An 18,080-nucleotide genomic window follows, 5' to 3' on the forward strand; every position below is an offset into this window, starting at 1 on the left:
CAATTTCCCTAAGGGGATTATTAAAGTGTATTTCATTCAGATAGATAGATGATTTATTCCAAAGGGAATTCCGTGCATGCACTCTGCTTACATTTCGTGCATACATTCGGCACAACAAAAAAGAAACATAAATGAAATAAATAAATAGAATAAAATAAAACCAACTGTGAAAAGATATTTCTTGATGTTGATTTTGGGATACTGGGATTGTTCCAAATAAATACCAGTTCAAAATCACACAGTTGCAAGATGGAAATAGAGAGCATTTTGAAAAGGGGGGCACACAAGTGTGTGTGTGTGTGTGTGTGTGTGTGTGTGTGTGTGTGTGTGTGTGTGTGTGTGTGTGTGTGTGTGTGTGTGTGTGTGTGTGTGTGTGTGTGTGTGTGTGTGTGTGTGTGTGTGTGTGTGTATGTGTGTGTATGTGTGTGTATGTGTGTGTGTGTGTGTGTGTGTGTGTGTGTGTGTGTGTGTGCGTGTGCGTGTGCGTGTGCGCGTTTAGTGTAAAGCTTTGCCACTGCCTTGAATAAATATTAGACTATCTGTGGCTGTTTAGAATTTCCTCTGTAACAGTTGAGCTCAATATTACTCCTGTTTTTACACATCTAGGAAAATATAAAAAAAATCTCGAATCTCAAAAGCTACTTTTGTACAGAGCCTCATTGCTGAAGCAAGCTGAAGTGATGCATGCACACAAATTTGCATGCAACATAGCCTGCACGTTGTAATTAAAATCAAATGCAATCACAACCTCTTCTGTTCTTCCTTAGCTGGTACAGAATAGAAGCAGTTATGTTGATTTGTGAAACCCAACAACTGTGCAACTTGCGTGTCTTGCTCCGAGCAGCAATGTTGGGACACACTACAACCTTACCAGTGGACACACTGAACTCCAGCTAAGGTATGAACGCCCCCTTGTCCAGGGTGAGGGATGTGTTTTCGTGCACAGAGCTGGGCTATGCAAACTACTCCTTTTGTTAAGTCATGAAAGGATGAATTGTGATCAGCGTGTTTGAGCACTGTTTCACGAGTTTATAGACTGAACAGTGGATCCATGAGCCGCATGTTTTTGACATTCTAGGATCTGGTAGATTTATGGAGGACCACTATATATACAGTATGTAGAGACCAGAAAAACTTGTATTCCGTAATATGACCCCTTTAAAAGAATGCAAAGTGGTTTCTATTTGTGTTGCAGAAAAGTTACACAACAATCTGAATGATTTTTGCCACGCAAGTGGTCATGATAAACTTTTGTAGCAACACCTAGCCTTGGAAATTGTGTAATTTCAATTTTCAAGTGTGTGTTTTTTGTTTGAATAGACATTTACAAAAATGTCACTACTAGATGCAATTGTTGTGAATCTTACAGCACAGAATTCACAACAATAGCATCTTTCAGCGCAAGAGAAAGCAACAGGTCCTGTTCAAAATTGTTCTCAAATGTATCATAACTTAGCATCACAGTTGGTGCCAATGGATATTTCTAAAAAAGAGCTTCACTGCAAATTCAGGAAAAAATACTACGCAAAATGTTCCTGCAGGTTGCCTTCAGGAGAGACAAAATCCTCCATCCCCAGCATGTCACAGTGAGGATTCACTGTTGTTGTCCTATTTGTACATTGTCCATGCGTTTTATTCTTGCACAGTACTGAGACATTAATGTCTGCCATCAGTGCCATGTCCAAACTGAACTACAAAAGTGACCAAAACAGCAACTTTGGTGAATACTTACTGTATACATCAAAGTTACAGGGGGGGAAAAATTACCTGAAATGATATACATATAGCCTAAGACTTTCATTGTAGTAGTTTCCACTGGGAATGGTTTGTGTTGTCGAGCAACAAATAAGAAATGAAACTTCTGATTCTGCATTAATGTCCCTCCCGGTTCATAAATGTTTCTGTGATACACTGATTGGTCTATATAAACACAGTGATAAGTCAAAATCATTTCAAAGCACTTTTCGATTAAGAATATGATTCAGAATAAGACAAGTCTTAAACGAAATTCTGTACCAATGCTCTATTTACAGGTAGCAATTTTGCGTGTGTCGTCAGCTGCGCCTCTGGTATGTGCAGTGACGCGCAGTTAAATGTTCGTAAGCGTGTCGCTGGAGCGGCGCCTGCTGTCAGCTCTTCAGAAAGAACTATTAGCCCGACGGCTACCAAAGAGCAGTGCTGAGAGCTACTTCACTAGTCTTTTCTGCGCACCATTTTAAGGACGTTTCTCCTTTAAATTTAACTGGAATATGACGTGAAGGAGTCAGCACGCTTGTGGTTTGTGTTAGAACCTCACAGCAAAAGAATCGCGAAAGGACTGACGTGAGAGCTAACTGTCGTTAGCTAGCTAATGTTAGCTTTCCAACGCAATGGTAAGTAACGTCTGCTAGCCTGTGAAGCTAATGTTTGTCCCGGCAACATACGTAAGATGGGTGGCTAATGTTGCGCTAGCGGTTGACATTAGTTAGCTAAATGATTATCATGTGAGAGTTTTTGTCATTCTTTTGTTCAAATATTTTATGTCTTCGTCGTATCGCCCACAATCTTTTGTGGGCCCTTAGAAAATGTTAGTTTTTCCCACCTGTAACCCAAAGGTTATCATTGCTGAGATTGTTCTAAAAAGTGGGACCTTTACCGTCCAACTCACACTAGTAGTATCATCACAATCATGTCGCTAAGATGTAACTCAAAGAGTTTTGGTACTGGTCTAATTTGTTTTTACACAAATACTGTATCCTCCTTTTTCAAAGAAAGTATCAGCTGCTGTCTCTCAGGCCTCGTCATATATATTTAATAAACAGGACTTGGTCGCAGTCACAATTGTACATTAAATGTTCTCTTTGGGACTAGTACTTAGTATTCAGGTTGTTTGTATGCAGTAGTTGGAGTTTTGAAAACTACTGAACGGGTTGTTTTTGTCTTTGACTGTTAAAGTGTGACCTTTGGTAAACACAAAAGAAAGGAATACATTCCAAAAGTATTTCAGATCTAAATGTTGGGAATTAAGACATAAGTGGAAGTATAAATGTAACTAGTTAGCCTTTTAGTTAATTATAACTACTCGTGGCCTTGTTTGTCTTTTCTGTCATGTAGGCTCTGTTTTATTTATTTATTTTACAAGCAGTTGTTTTTCCATGAAGGGAGGTTGAATATTTAGATTAACATAACCTGGATCTATTTGCTCTGTATCGGGATTCTGTGTCAACAGTCACATTCTCGGTGGCCATCTATGTCTGTTATTGGTTTTCAATCGTCTAAGCACAATTCCAAGTTGGCTCCGACTGAATGATTTATTTATTTCATTGATGACTAATGTATGAAGTGTCTTTATGATTGAGTTTGCCCGTTTTCTTTTACACAGCTGGCTAAAACAACCCTTGCCGTTTATATAATAATATTTAAGTCAGTCTTTAGCTAAAAATGACTGCATTAATGAGAAACTTATCTCTAATCATTTGGTTATTTCTAATAAACAACATGTTGTTTGATTTCAGGTTTGATTAGTTATACGTAGAGGACAAGGTGCATCCTATGCTAAATTTTTTTAATCTATCTAGCAGTTGCCCAAGAAGTTGAGCATCAGTAAGTTGTTCATTTCAGCATTTTGTGACTTGACAGAACCTTTTTGTATACAAATGTTGGCCAGTTGTTGTGGTTTTGGTATCTTTGGTTTTGTTTCCTACATTGTTGCCCAGGTTCTTCAAGTTATTTCTGGAGATGAACTGACCAATTTGATGACCCTTACCCGTAGGCTACCTGGTGTATCGTAGGTGATGTAGGGCACTTATGCCTGTAGATACGAAGATGACTGAAGTCCAGGCAACAGTGGAGTTCTCTGTGGAGCTCCACAAATTCTACAACGTGGACTTATTCCAAAGAGGGTAAGTATTGTCTAGATTCCCTTGTACAAGTCCCTTACGTTAAAGAAGCAAATAGAAAAGGTTTGAATAGTATATCGTCTGTGTAAAGTTTTCAGGGTTTCTCCATGATTGCTGTTATCACTCTTATATTAAACAGTTTTAAATATTCAAGGGCAAACATTTAGAGGAACTTACTGGTCTGTAAAGAACTTAGATGGTTTCAAGAAAAATAATGTCAAAGCTGTGTGAACACGGATAACATTATGAGGGAACAGGGAGGGAGAACATTTAATGGTGACTTGAAAATCTATGTATGACTCTTAATGTATTAAATCATACCTAATATTTAGCCACTATTTGCTAATCTTTTAAGTGGGCCTGTTGTTTTTATAACATCAGGAAACAAAAAAGTAAATAATCCCTCTTTTCCATACCGAAAAGAGAGATTATATAGTTTAATTAGAACAGCATACTTGAGCCAAGTTATATATGTGTTCGGTAATGCCTAGAGTTGGAAATTATCATGTCTTGACAGGTTGGTTGATGTCACTGAGTTCAAATTACAGTTTAGCGTGACATGTTACACTTAATAAAGTATGCAGCTATCATTTATTAGTTTTAGTAGAATTTAAGCTCTTCATCAGAAACACACTACCGTCTGGACTTCCTGCTCCCTTGTACCGCCCTGGTAGTGGTTCTGTGTTATATGTGTCCTTCTATTCCACCAAATCAAATATTTCAGCCCAGGTTTTTAACAAAACTTAAGCATGGTGTACTATAAATAGAATTTGCCATGTTTTGTGGAAACCAAATGTAGAAAATGACTCGCATTGTTTGATCTACACAGCTCTGCTGTCATCTTGAACTTCTGAAAAAGAACTTTTACAAAAGCAGTGTAATGATTCTTCGTTTTGGTAGAAATTCTGCTCAACTCTTCCAACTCATCAGAACTTTAAGAGCTTAGTTTTACCACATGAGTGACTGCAAAAGAAAGTGTTCATTATTTATTTATGAAAGGTGTAGTATCATTTTGCAGAGGCACTTGTAGCTAACCTGTGTGGTTTGTTCTTATTTCACAGTCTCCAATGAGGCTTTGGGCTAAGCTAAGTGCTTGTTTTTCATTTGAGTATTCAATTAATCCATATCTACATTTTCAGGTTCTACCAGATTCGTGCCAATCTAAAGGTGCCACCTCGGGTCCCGCATAAAGTTGAGACCAGTCTCCTTTACCCAGCAGGTGAATATATTTTTAAAAATGTGTAAGATATATTTTTGTTCTGATCTACCCTCTTTTGATTCACACAATTGTGCTCACATGTGCAACAGTGCAGTTCCTAGCACTTTGAGATGATTTCGGTAACCTTTGTTTGCAGTTGGTGTGCTGGAATCCCTGAAATAGTGGTTGTTATTACAGAGTTGCGTTGCTTATTGATATGTTGGCCTGCCAGGTAGACACCCACACCACTCCTTGTTCTCTGCATTTCTCAACATGTCTCCCAGTCTCTGTGTGTCTGTGCCCCACTCTTTTTTTTTTAAGAGATCTGGATTATTGCATTAACACAGATCAGTTTTTCTTGCTTCATAAATGTAGAGTATCATTAAGATAATGTGCGACTGTGATGCTTAATGTTTTATTTGCCTTTTTTCTTGACATGTGAATGGAGTAGATTGGAGACGACTATAGTTTCATTATTAATACAGACCAAATAAGAGACATGTTTTTAAATACTTCCTGGCACAGAATGGAGTCTTGTCAACTACAGGGTGGCTAATTTACCACTGGTTCTAAAAAACTCAATCCATATTTTTTTCTCTATGTGGCATCACCTGACAGGAGTGATCTGTGCCTTCTCAGTATGATATAAGTTTTTAATAGCTATAAAAACAAGTATTGAGGGTACTGTTATTTGTTATCCATTTGGTGTATTATTTTTTTTCCAGGCTCTGATCTGGCATTTCCTGCTTCGGTCCAAGATGATGTTATCTGCAGCAAAACTTTTCAAATATTGTACAAGAACGAAGAGATTGTGGTCAATGATGTCCTCCTCTTCAAAGTGATGATGCTGCTGGATGAGAAGAAGGTAAGGAGAGGAGATGCAGATTTTACTAGTTTCTTTCTTTTAACCATGTGGCTGTAATCTTAAGCAATGTACATTATTATCACAGTACACCTTGTAAATGTGACAAAATGGAGACAAAGTTGTTTTACATAAATGCCAAGAAGCTCAGCTGTCATGTCAGAATTGAATTCTCTTGTACTTTTTTTCATTCTGCAGTTGACTTCTTGACAAGACTTGTTTTATGAATGATTAAGCTCAACACATTTGCGCAAATAGAAGTGCTGACAGCTATGTCCTCAGAGCAACAGATTTCAACATGCAAAGGCTTCATTACATTACCGGGCCTCAGCTGATCAGACTTTTTTTTGTAAAACAAACAAACACATTGATCACCTTATGAGATCATGCAAAAGGTACTTTGACATCACTTGATTTTACTCAGTGCCTCCAAATGTTAATATCTTTCCTGTTAATAAATATCAGGTAGAAGAATCCCTCAATGACATGGATTTCCAGCTGTTTCTGGATTTATATTTCACAGATGGAGATTACACGTAAGTGAAAAGTTTTCCATGCATTTATGTGTGTCAGTGTTGGGTAAACTAGATGTTTGCGTTTCGTACAGAAAAAAAAAGCACTAATAGAGGCTTTTGTGTTTTCCACAGGCCAGATGATCCAAGCTCTCTACAGAATATCAGTGGCCGTACACTTCGTTTGCACTTTAGCCTTCAACGAGGCATCCATCAACATGTCAATGTCATGTTTGACTACTTCCATCTGTCTGTCATCTCAGTAGCAGTTCATGCATCTTTAGTGGCACTGCATCAGCCCCTTATCAGGTCAGCCTGCTACCGAACCTAAAACCTATGGAGACAATCACTGAGGAGCCTTGTTTCCTGCACTGAATATAGCCTGAAATGCAAAGATGTTTAATCATTTTAAAAAGCAATGATATAATTAAAAGCATCCTTGGAAGTACTTGTGGTCATTAGCTGAGTCTGTTTTCAATACTTGTTTAAATAGTTTGCCTCGACCAGTGAAAACCACGTGGCTTAACCGCAACGCACCAGTGCAGAGCAAAGACTCCATCATCCCACCCCTGGAGAACGTGGTGTTCGGCAACAGTTATGTCAAGCAGGTGTCATCAGATGTAAGTGAGCCAACTGTATGGCAAGGATAATGTCTTTGTAAATTACAACTGCAACGGCTACCAAAATGCTAAGCTGATTTTTAAGAAGTCTGAAAGTTTCTTACAGTTGATTAATACAAGTACTTAAGTACTAATAAAATGTGAATTAAACTTAACTTTTGTTTTCTGTGAGGATTTTTCTTTCTATAATGGAGAAATAAAGCAGTAAATAAAACAGTTGAAAGAACCTGAAATGTGTTGCTAAAGCAATGCTGCCTGCATCTAATGCAGGTATTCATTATGATGATTTTTTTGTCTCAGAATGGTTTGGTACATTTATTGTATTTGAAGTATGGGAACATGCATTATACTGTTGAAAGGCAGAATAGAAGAAGGTGTCACCTTTGGCTAATGAGTGATTGGCCCCTTCTATAGTGGCTCGCTAAATCTGTGAATGAACCTTCAGTCGTCCAGGCAGAACAGAGATAATAACCATGATCACTTCTTGTATGTGTCAATAGTGGACAATTTGTGAATAACATACTTTAAACCACTACTTGTTACATCACGGATACGTGTAGCAGCTACTATGAAGCATTGCCTTGCAGGCATCTATAAACTAATGCATTTTCTTTTTTCTGCTTATGCAGGTTTAATGCAGCTAATGTTATTAAGAAATCTGAGCTTGAATTGGAAAAATAAAACTTTTTTTTTTTGGTAGTTACAAAAGAAATGTTAAGAGGATGTTGAGATTATCTGAAACGCTCCTCTTTGTATGTGTTGTTATCCTCAGGGCAGGACGTTTCTGGTGTCTGATCCCTGCCTGCAGCACGCCTTTAGTCTGCACCATAGCCTTTGCTCCAGTCTCCTACTGGCCTACCAGGGCCTCTTTGGCTACTTCACCTCTATTACTAAAGACCTGCCCTCCTCCCATCGTATGGAGCTAGGTATGCTTCATCATGTATTCATATTAATTTATATCAGAGTCTCCTGTCATTCTTAGTAACACACAAGTACTGAGAAATAGTTATTTGTAAGGTTTTTTTTTGCTTTTTGCTTTTGATTGTTTTGTTGTTTCAGCATTGGCATTTATTTTGGTAACATTTCAAGCTTGTTGTGTTTTCATTCCATTTCACCTGAACCCTAGATGTTGATAAATTCCAACATTTAAACCAAAAACACAACCAGTGACAAACATTTAGTGATAACCAGGTTTGACTAATCATTTGCAGTCATACAGTAGTACCTTGACATACGAGCGACTCGACATACGAGTTTTTTGATATATGAGCCATCCCTTGGTCCTTGTTTTTGTTCGACATAGTGAGCAAGTATGTGAGTTATAAGTCGGGACACCACTGCTGGTTGGCAGACGGATAAAAAATCAGCCGAGACCGCATCTCGTTCCTTACCATTTGTTGTTGACTGAGTAACAACGGAATTTGTGTATTCTCGTGATTTTTGCAATTCTTTTCATACTTTATCATTGTTTATGTAACTCTTATATAATCAATCATGCACACGAAGAGTGCATGTCTATTGGTTGATGAAATTAATGTTTTTTCATAATTCACCAGGTTTTGGGTTTTCTTTTATAAGGCTGGAATAGATTACAATAATTTTGGTTATTTTAAATGGGAAAATTTGTTTGGTTATGAGTAGTTTCACTTACAGGCTCAGTCACGGAATGAATCAAACTCATATCTCAAGGTACTACTGTACTTGTAATCAATAGATCAAATCTAACCAGTAGAATAAAGCTGATTTAAGCATCTTCAAAACACAACTCATCCTTGTAAATATGGGTCACCAAACCTAATCCAAACAAGTGGACAGATATTAACCCATCCCAAAGGACCAAATAATAAAAAGGTTAAATATACCTATATGTGCAATCTTACTAGCAAAGCCCAGCATTCAAGTCCTATATGAGAGAGTACTCAGAAGACCCTATCCCCGAAGTCAAAGACACGTCTACATAGGTATGTCCCGACCATTACAGCACCTCCAATCAGCCTGACTTTTTCTCCCTTTTGCTTTTCCTTCTCTTATTAAACATAATGTCCTATCTATGTTGCACTAATCAGAGAAAATGCACTGTGCGTGTTATGTCACTGTATATTCACTCCATTTCCTTTCTGCCTTTTATAAACAGTCTTTGTAATTCAGGGTTTCTGCTGTTGTGAAAGTATTTTCTAACACCAACACACATTCGCATACCTTGAGATACGAGCTGTTTGGCATACAAGTTTTTTGAGATACAATCCTTTGTTCTGTCCATATTTTTGTTCGACATACGAGCAAATATCTAAGATAAGAGCCGTGCTTCGGGACACCACTGTTACTTGGCGGATGAATGCAACTTCAGCTGGGGCCACATTTTATTCTCATCTGCAGAGTAAAGATGTAACTCTTGACCTGCCTTTCTTTTCATACTTTGTCATTGTTCACATAACTTATTTAAAATTAATTATACACAGGTAAAGCATGCATGTCTATTATTTGATAAAAAATGTTTGGATTTTTTTATATACTGTAATTTAGGGGGATTTGGGGCATCTTTATAAGGCTGGAACAGTTCAAAATGATTTTAGTTATTTTTACATTTGGAATATTTGTTACAGACTTAGAGGCTCAGTTACAAAAGGAATTAAACTCGTGTCTCAAGGTACTGCTGTATGTATAAAATTGAAACTTACTGGTAGTCTGTCTCCTCAGAACAACTCGACTTGGATGCCCGTCTGGCTGACTTATGTAAACAAGTTAAGGTAAGTTAATTGCTGTTCTTTTTATTGTATCTGTTTAACAGATAACATAACAGGACAATTATAACAGATTCTGTTATAATTGTCCTTTGCTACAAAATGATGCAGGTTTTTCAAAGAGGTACAAAATCGAATGTAGATGCTTAATTTAAGCTTTGTTGTATATGATTTATTAACATGATTTTGTGATCAGAAATATTTTTGATCAAAGATTGTCTTTTGCATTTATTGAAATGTTTGGTTATATTGTTTTTGCTTTTTTATTTTGTTCAGTGTTTTTTTTTTTTTTTTTTTGTAAAGTGTTTTAAAACTTTGGTGCTTGGTAATTTTGCAGTTTTATGGGGTGGCAGTGGCTCAGCGGTAGAGCGGGTCGTCCAATGATCACAAGATTGGCGGTTCGATTCCCCCTCCTCCCCAGTGACAGTGGGAGGTGTGAGCTCACCTCCCAAGCACTGCTGAGGCGCCCTTGAGCATGGTGCCTTCCCCCTTTACAAGTTGCTCATTTGGGGTGCACCATCAAAGTAGCTGCCCGCCACTCTACCTCCCCTCAATTGCATGCTTGAAGGCCCCCTGAGTGTGTGTGCTACGGGCTTGTACACACTATATATGCATGAAAGATTAATAGTGTGTGCTAGAATGGTTTTCCCTACAGGGATTACTACAGTAAAATAAAATTTAAAAAAATAAAAATGAGATTGATTGGTGGTGTTTTGTAGGCTATGTACTCTCTTGAGCCCTCTGGTGGTTGACCAGTTTCTTTTATACTTTTAGGAAAAAGCGGAGTCTCCAGATGAACTAGCAGAACTGGTCAATATGAACTTGGCCCAGCTCTGCTCTCTATTAATGGCACTCTGGGGACAATTCCTGGAAGTAGTTTCTCTGCAGGAGCATGTTGCTGCCCTTCTAGCTATGGAGCAACATACGCTCAGAGTGAGTACCGTATTTTCCACACTATAAGGCGCACTTAAAGCCTAAAATTTTCTCATAAACCCGTAGTGTGCCTTGTAATCCGGTGCGTGGATTAATATTCATATTAATATTGGTTAAAAACATGGTCGCTGAAAAAAAGCCGGCAGTCTGGCCGCCAGTCATGCCACACTCCGCCCCCAGAGGAGCCCCCTCACAAGGCACTCGGGCCTACGCCCCCTAACAACGGTAGTCAAGGGGCGTCACCGAAGTCCCTGCTCTGACTGAGCTGCTCTCTGACGGTAGAACAGATTGTAGGAGCACCGGTGATTATGTAGCAAAACATAAGGAACTTTCAACAATTCTATTAATAAAGTTTGACTGACTGACTGATCTCAGTATTTCTTAACTATTTGGTGTCAGAAATAACCTACTTTAAACTTAATTGGTGTTAAAAATGCCATTGTGCTGGAATCTGGTGACGGTCCATTCTATTAGTCTGTGGAAACACGGAGAAACTGGCATAAAGGTGAATGAAAGACCCTCAAAGCTGCACTTTCAACTTTCTGAAATTTCAAGAGCAGAATCACTGCGTTTCCGTTGTGCTGCATAGATTTGCAAATGTAGTTGATAGCTCTGGGGGGGCGGCGGAGGGTTGCATTCAGGCTTGTGTATTCTGTCTGCAGCGACGTGCGGTGAGATTCACGGCGGTGAGACACCGACGTTAAAGTCAGTTCTAGGAGTAAAACAGCGTCATATTTGCCAGTAAATTAGCAGCCTGACATTAAAAACTAGTTTAAAAAATTGTTTTGGACACACAGCAGCAAATAGCTGCACCTCACCTCCGACTGGACTACCGATCGATAGAAACAATATTTAATTAATAAATGAAGACGAACGTCTGAGTTTAAATATCTGATTTCAGATCAGGAAATAATCCGCTCTGTTTGCACCAACTGCACTCGTAATGAATTTAACCAGTTTTTAATGTCAGGTTTTTTAATATGCGTGTTGACTTCTTTCTACGATAGCAAGGTGATCAAGTGATCAGGTTTCCTTGATGAGGCTCAGAATGGATTATTGACATAACAATAGGGGCCATTCAAAGGTAGTCAGGAAGTCATGAATGCAATTATGACTGTCTGAGCAGCGCAGCTCTATCTGGTGGACGGATTGCGCAACTACAGCCGCTGCAGTTTATCAAATCAATTTTATTTATTTTTTATTGTGTGCGCCTTATAATCCGGTGCGCCTTACATATGAAATAAATTATAAAACAAACAAATTATTGAGGGTGCGCCTTTTAGTCCAGTGCACCTTATAGTGCGGAAAATACTGTAATTATTTCAGTTGTCTTTTACTATCTGTAATCCTTTTTTACATTGATAGTTTCTCCTAAATAGAATTCAATACTTAGACTTTTTAACAGTTATGATCTTGACTGTTTGGTGTTATATTAGGTACGACGGTTTGCTGAAGCTTTCTTCTGCCTTGAACATCCAAGGCAATCTGCACTGGCCTATCAGGAACTTCAGTATGTTTCATTCTTGCTTACAAATTATAGTGTTTTTCTTATCAAGCCTGTACTATTGTGTGTCTTCTCAAAAATACCATATGCCATGTGTGGAAATCTCTGACTACAGTTTTTTTTTCTTTTGTAAAACATGATGAACTCAACTCCTCCCCATTTTTCTCCACCACATCCTCACCATTCAGTGCTCACAGTCACCAGCAGATGACTAATGCTATCAAGAGCTCCAGCTATTTCCTAACTTTGCCTCCACTTCCAGTGGAATGCGCAGACATGGATGGCGATGTTAGCTCCCTGCCGATAATCTTTGAGGATAGATACCTAGATTCCATCACTGAAGGTCAGTTGTAATAGAATTTCCATTCACCTACGTAAAGTCAGAGTGATTTATTTTTAACACATGTTAACCATGTTTTGCTTTTTTTTTCAATGTAAACTTACACTTGGATGTGATTCTGAAGACCGTGATGGACCTTGGCTGGGTATGCACAATGCAAGGACTGGCTCAGTGTCCAGCAAAATAGACAAATCTAACGTCAAGGACTGCAATGCAACAGCCAGCGCTCTACCTGAGGCTCAGTGTACACCATTGGATAACACCTGGACAGACAGCTATGATCCACCACCTAAATCTAAAGGCAAGTCAGTCAAACTGAAGAAAAATTCAAAGACTGAGAACTCCAAGAAGTTGATTAGACAGGGCTCCAAGGACTCAGTAGTTCTGGTGGGCTATAAGAACCTCAAAGCTCCTTTTGGTGACACCAGCACAAAATACAAGGAGGGAGAAGCTTTCCTTAAACAACAAGGGGATCAAGATACCTTGCAGGGGGGCTCATGTAACTATCTAAGGACTAATACCAACTCTGTTTTTGACTCTGGTGCCATTTCAGCACATCCTGAACATAGTGCTGTTAATTCTCTTGCAGGTGATACTACAACTACTCCTGCTGCTCAAAAAGATTTTTTCAAAATTTCTTCAATTCTTAACACACAGAATAATCCTCAGGCAGGTACTGGGGCTATTGCTACATGCAACCAACCGCTTCATAAAGATGATCACGCAGGACTACAGCAAACCGAAGTGAAACCAAGTATCAATGACCAATACCAAGTGGAAAAGGTATCACTCCTTTCCAGTAGGACTGATGGAACTCTACAGAGTAATAGTCCTGACATCACGCAGACTGATCCATGCCATTCAGAACAGTCTGTGGTGGATGTTTTGGAAAGGGCTGGTAAAGAGACACAGCATAGCAAGGCTTGTCCTGTCTCAGTGCAAGTGAAGACGGAGTACATCAGGCTACCAGATTCAGGAGCCCTCATTGCCTCCTCCCGCCTCTCAGACTCTGGAATTGAGAGTGAGCCCAGCTCTGTCACTACTCAGCTTGTTTCTGGCCTGCAGACGTGTGGTGGACTAGGTTTTGCTGATTTCGATGTCCCACAGTTTGAGAAGCCCATCCTAAATCCTTCACCTTGGCCTGTTCAGCAAAGTTCAATGCAAAAGCGCAGTGGGGCACCAGATTATCTTTATCCAGAAAATACTAGTGCTGTTAGTGGAGTTCAGTCCTCCCTCACCTCCATCAATTCCCTGCCTTCGGATGATGAGGCAGAAGGTTCCTCCAGGATGTCCGGTGGGGCTGAAGTCCGAGGCAGGAAGTCCAGTGTTGTGGTACAGGAGCAGAGTGTAGTCTTCTCTGGAGATGTCACCAACAGACCATCCATCGATGCGAATTACACCTCTGACGCTGCTGCAAGTGATTCCCAACACATAAAAGTTGAATTTGATTTGGAAGCACTCTCCAAAATAATTGGTATTTCTGCACTTGGCTTAGAGGTAGCAGGTGGTTCTGGGGCTGTGAAAGAATCCCATAGTGAACCCCATACTGCCTGCCCCTCCAGTAACTCTGCCACCAGTAGCACTGATTTAGTAAAACATGGTATGGTAGAGAACTACTTTGGTTCTTGCTCTAGCACAGATGTGTCAGAGATCAGCCCTTTAGACACGTCTGCTGTCACACTGGGAATCCAGGTAGAACCACAGGTTGAAGAGGACGAGGATGAAACTGAGCATGAAATGATTGAGAACGGTTACTATGAAGAAGGAGATGGCTATGCTTTTCTAAATGGTGTGGCTGATGAGGAGCAAAGTGGATTTGGTGAGGCAGCAGCCCAAGAGACAAGTTGTCTATTTGAGCAGCTTGGCATCGGCTATCTCCACGAAACAAAGGATTTATCAAAAGCTCCCATCTGCTCCAATTTAGCCTCCGGCAGTGTTGTGCATAGCATTGGACGACCTCCATTTCCTTCCACTTCCCATACCTCCAGCCTGAAGTGGTATGAATGTGCACCCACAACACAGATGAAAGCGTGAGTTATCTTACACAATCTCAGGTCCCACATGTTGTAATTAATGTGATATTTAAACTGTCTCACATCAAATAAATATTAAACTTTTTTTGCACTGATGCAGGTTTGTTAAGGCCAAAGAAGAAATGAAACAGCTTAAGTTACCTGGGTTTTTGTATAGTGAGGTACCTGAGCTGGCATCCACTGTGCCCTACTTCAGCTTGGAGGAAGATGAAAACTGTGAAGAAGGCATCCATCTCATTGTCTGTGTCCACGGCCTGGACGGTAAGAAGAAAGTCATTCGTGTTTCTTAATTCCTACACCGCTTGTACATTAGTTTTAACTCCCACCAAACAGTAATCACATACTTGTATTTGACTTTGTGATTAGTCATTTAAGTGTAATTTTTTCATCATTTGAAAGCATCAGAAAATAATAATGTGTCTTCTACTCTTTGCAGGTAACAGTGCAGATTTGAGACTGGTAAAGACTTACTTGGAGCTTGGACTTCCTGGCGCTCGTATAGATTTTCTAATGTCTGAGAGGAACCAGGTGAATAGAAACAGACACACAGTGCTTCAATGTACTATTAGCTTTCTTGAGCTGTAACGCCTCTGAGTAAATGATTTGCAATCTAAGTTGTATTCTTTTCTTGAACAGAATGACACTTTTGCTGACTTTGAGTCAATGACAGACCGATTGCTGGATGAAATAGTCCAGTACATTCAGTTGTACAACCTTACAGTGTCAAAAATAAGGTAAAATGCACTCCCAAATGTAATACTGTATATCGAAACTCTGATGAAGAAAAAAATTATCAGTGATTCATCAAGAGCTGTATAGCACAATCTTCTTAAACCTACAATATATACTGGATGTTCTCAAGGTTCAGAGTGAATAATAATATCTTCTTTTCCTTTCGGCTTTTCTCTTCAGGGGTCAATTGCGAATCAATTGCCTCCATCTAACCCTGTCTTCTGCATCCTCTTCTCTAACACCAACTACCTTCATGTCTTCTTTCACTACATCCATAAACCTCCTCTTTGGTCTTCCTCTAGGCCTCCTGTCTGGCAGTTCAAAACTCAGCATCCGTCTACTAATATATTCACTATCTCTCCTCTGGACATGTCCAAACCATCTCAGTCTGGACTCTCTGACTTTATCTCCAAAACCTTGAACATGTGCTGTCCCTCTGAATTAATATATAAAAACACAAAAAATCTTGTTGCCTGAGCATCCTGTTCCATTTCAATGTCGTTAACAGCATGACTATGGTATTGGTTAAATTTTGGTGTCTAAAGCTGTGTGTATTTCAGTTTTGTAGGTCATTCCTTGGGGAACCTCATAGTTCGCTCAGTCCTAACTAGGCCTAGGTTCAAATGTTACCTGAGCAGGCTGCACACCTTCCTCTCCCTATCTGGACCCCACCTGGGCACATTGTATAACAGCTCTGCTCTGGTCAACACAGGTATAATAGAATATTGCACATCTCATAATCTTCAGATATTTCAGTCACACTACCACAATCAGTATAAGTGCTAGTTGCTATTCTGTCTGTTTTTATGGTGAAACTATCACAATTACAACTGTAATCTGTTTGTTAACAGGTCTTTGGTTCATGCAGAAATGGAAAAAGTCAGGCTCACTCTTGCAGCTGACGTGTCGTGATCACTCTGATCCTCGCCAAACTTTCCTCTACAAGCTGAGCAAGAAATCGGGTTAGCTGCACTGACTTTTTTTAAGGCTGCGCATGTCAGATATTAGATTATGTAAACACCTTTTCTCTGGATTTGCTGTTGAAGGTCTGCAATTTTTCAAGAATGTGGTGCTGGTGGGATCACTACAAGATCGTTACGTCCCCTATCATTCTGCTCGAATAGAAATGTGCAAAACTGCATTAAAGGATAAACAAACAGGTGAGTTGGTAAAACAGTCCTAGTCAACACAGTGCTCATCCTTGAACTGTTGCTTAAAAGATATAAACACAGTGAAGACTGACTTGGGATTGATCTGTTATGATTTATTATGTCTACATCCCCAAATAGTTGGCCTTCATACAGTTCTACACATAGAAGTTTTGTTTGACAACAACAAAACAAACTATGTTCTGTTCTCTATGTTTCACTCTCATCTGTACCAGGTCCTGTGTATGCTGAGATGATTGAGAACTTGCTGCTACCAGTTCTACAGAACAAAGACTGCAATCTAGTGAGATACGATGTCATTCATGCCCTGCCCAACACTGCCAACTCCCTAATTGGCCGGGCTGCCCACATTGCTGTCCTCGACTCAGAGATCTTCCTGGAGAAGTTTTTCCTCGTTGCAGGCCTCAAGTTCTTTCAGTAGAACTGTGGAAGAATCAAACGCATTACTAGATGAGAAGAATGTGGAGCTAATACCTCATTGCATTAATCCTTACACTTATTATGGTATCTGTATTATCTCTTGGTTATGAAATATCCACATATCTATTGACTTTTCAAACACATAGGGACAAAATCAGTTTCTTTCATTTCATGTTTCTCATATTGGATTCATGGTAGACACAGTTTGCCACATTTTATTTTTTTAACGCCATGTTTTTGTTTTGTTTGAAAAGAATTTCTTTGATGTATACTATTTTTTCAGTGTTATTTATGTGATAATGGTTCCGCAAGTTATTCAGTTAATTGTAGATACTGGAAATGTAGCTGCTACAAAATGAAGTGGCTGTTTTGGTGAGCTGGCCCAAGTCAAGTCTGCACATCCTAATTGTGCTCACCATTGCTATCCACCAATTTAAGAGGCAATGCATTGATTTGCACCACAATACATTTTACAAGCTTTTGTACTGAAAATGATCATTTGTACAATTAACATTTTTATCAACTATTTCAATCATTTTTAAAGGCAAATATTCCATTTCAAAAAGGATTGTTGCTTGAACTTTGCAGCCTTGGCTTTAGTCTGTTCCATTGGAGCATTCTGCACAACATTTACCCAAACTGGTGTTGGGGACAATAAAGCTTTGCCTACAACATAACATTTTATTACAGGGGTTTTAAGCAATGGTCATGATTCAGCTAAAGCACATGTTGGGAATATAATCTTGATTTCTAAAGTATTAGTCTGGTATCAGGATTTACTGATTTGTCTGTCTAAACTGGAAGGTATTGATTAGAATTAAAAAATGTTTCTTGGAAATGTTTCTAATATCATAACATTAAATATGCATATTTTGAAATTGATAAAATTGGTTTATTTTCTGAGTTATTTGAGAAAGAAGAGACTAAACAAAAAAAAGTTATGGTAGTCTTGTCTGCTAATGCAGTTTTCACTAATATGAAAAAAAAAATGTTCTTGCAGTTTCATCAGAAACTGATCATACCAATATTGAACTTAACATGTTTCACTGAGTTATAATTTTAGAAATAGAAAGATTTGATTCAAATATAGAGTGATGTAAAGTGCTTCACTTCGTTGGATAACGTCCACTGCAACTGA

General features: G+C 39.0%; 1 protein-coding gene across 4 annotated transcripts; it reads left to right on the forward strand.

Moving 5' to 3' along the window:
- Positions 1 to 2,128: 2,128 nt before the first annotated feature.
- On the forward strand, positions 2,129 to 17,818 carry fam135a (family with sequence similarity 135 member A). 4 transcript variants are annotated; one of them, XM_068327223.1, is made up of 22 exons: positions 2,129 to 2,372; positions 3,752 to 3,881; positions 5,018 to 5,097; positions 5,802 to 5,941; positions 6,404 to 6,474; positions 6,586 to 6,759; positions 6,944 to 7,070; positions 7,843 to 7,996; positions 8,954 to 9,031; positions 9,768 to 9,817; positions 10,586 to 10,744; positions 12,181 to 12,254; positions 12,437 to 12,591; positions 12,713 to 13,087; positions 13,178 to 14,618; positions 14,722 to 14,882; positions 15,058 to 15,149; positions 15,258 to 15,355; positions 15,914 to 16,065; positions 16,205 to 16,315; positions 16,400 to 16,513; positions 16,738 to 17,818. In XM_068327223.1, exons 2-22 carry the CDS (start codon positions 3,787 to 3,789, stop codon positions 16,941 to 16,943), a joined length of 4,107 nt encoding a protein of 1,368 aa, XP_068183324.1. In that variant the 5' UTR covers positions 2,129 to 2,372; positions 3,752 to 3,786; the 3' UTR covers positions 16,944 to 17,818. The 4 variants fall into 4 exon arrangements, with proteins under 4 accessions (XP_068183324.1, XP_068183325.1, XP_068183322.1 ...); XM_068327224.1 differs by having other exon boundaries at positions 12,713 to 12,889; XM_068327221.1 differs by having other exon boundaries at positions 12,713 to 14,618.
- The last annotated feature ends 262 nt before the right edge of the window (positions 17,819 to 18,080 follow it).

This window comes from Antennarius striatus, chromosome 11 (genome assembly GCF_040054535.1).
Source record: "Antennarius striatus isolate MH-2024 chromosome 11, ASM4005453v1, whole genome shotgun sequence".
NCBI lineage: Eukaryota > Metazoa > Chordata > Actinopteri > Lophiiformes > Antennariidae > Antennarius > Antennarius striatus.

Excerpts from the sequence above, each read along its gene's own strand:
- fam135a (XM_068327221.1), top strand. The coding sequence starts at position 3,787 with ATGCCTGTAGATACGAAGATGACTGAAGTCCAGGCAACAGTGGAGTTC. Across the intron at positions 15,356-15,913 it reads CTTACAGTGTCAAAAATAAG|TTTTGTAGGTCATTCCTTGG; the intron begins GTAAAATGCACT and ends TGTGTATTTCAG. Across the intron at positions 16,066-16,204 it reads CTCTGCTCTGGTCAACACAG|GTCTTTGGTTCATGCAGAAA; the intron begins GTATAATAGAAT and ends GTTTGTTAACAG.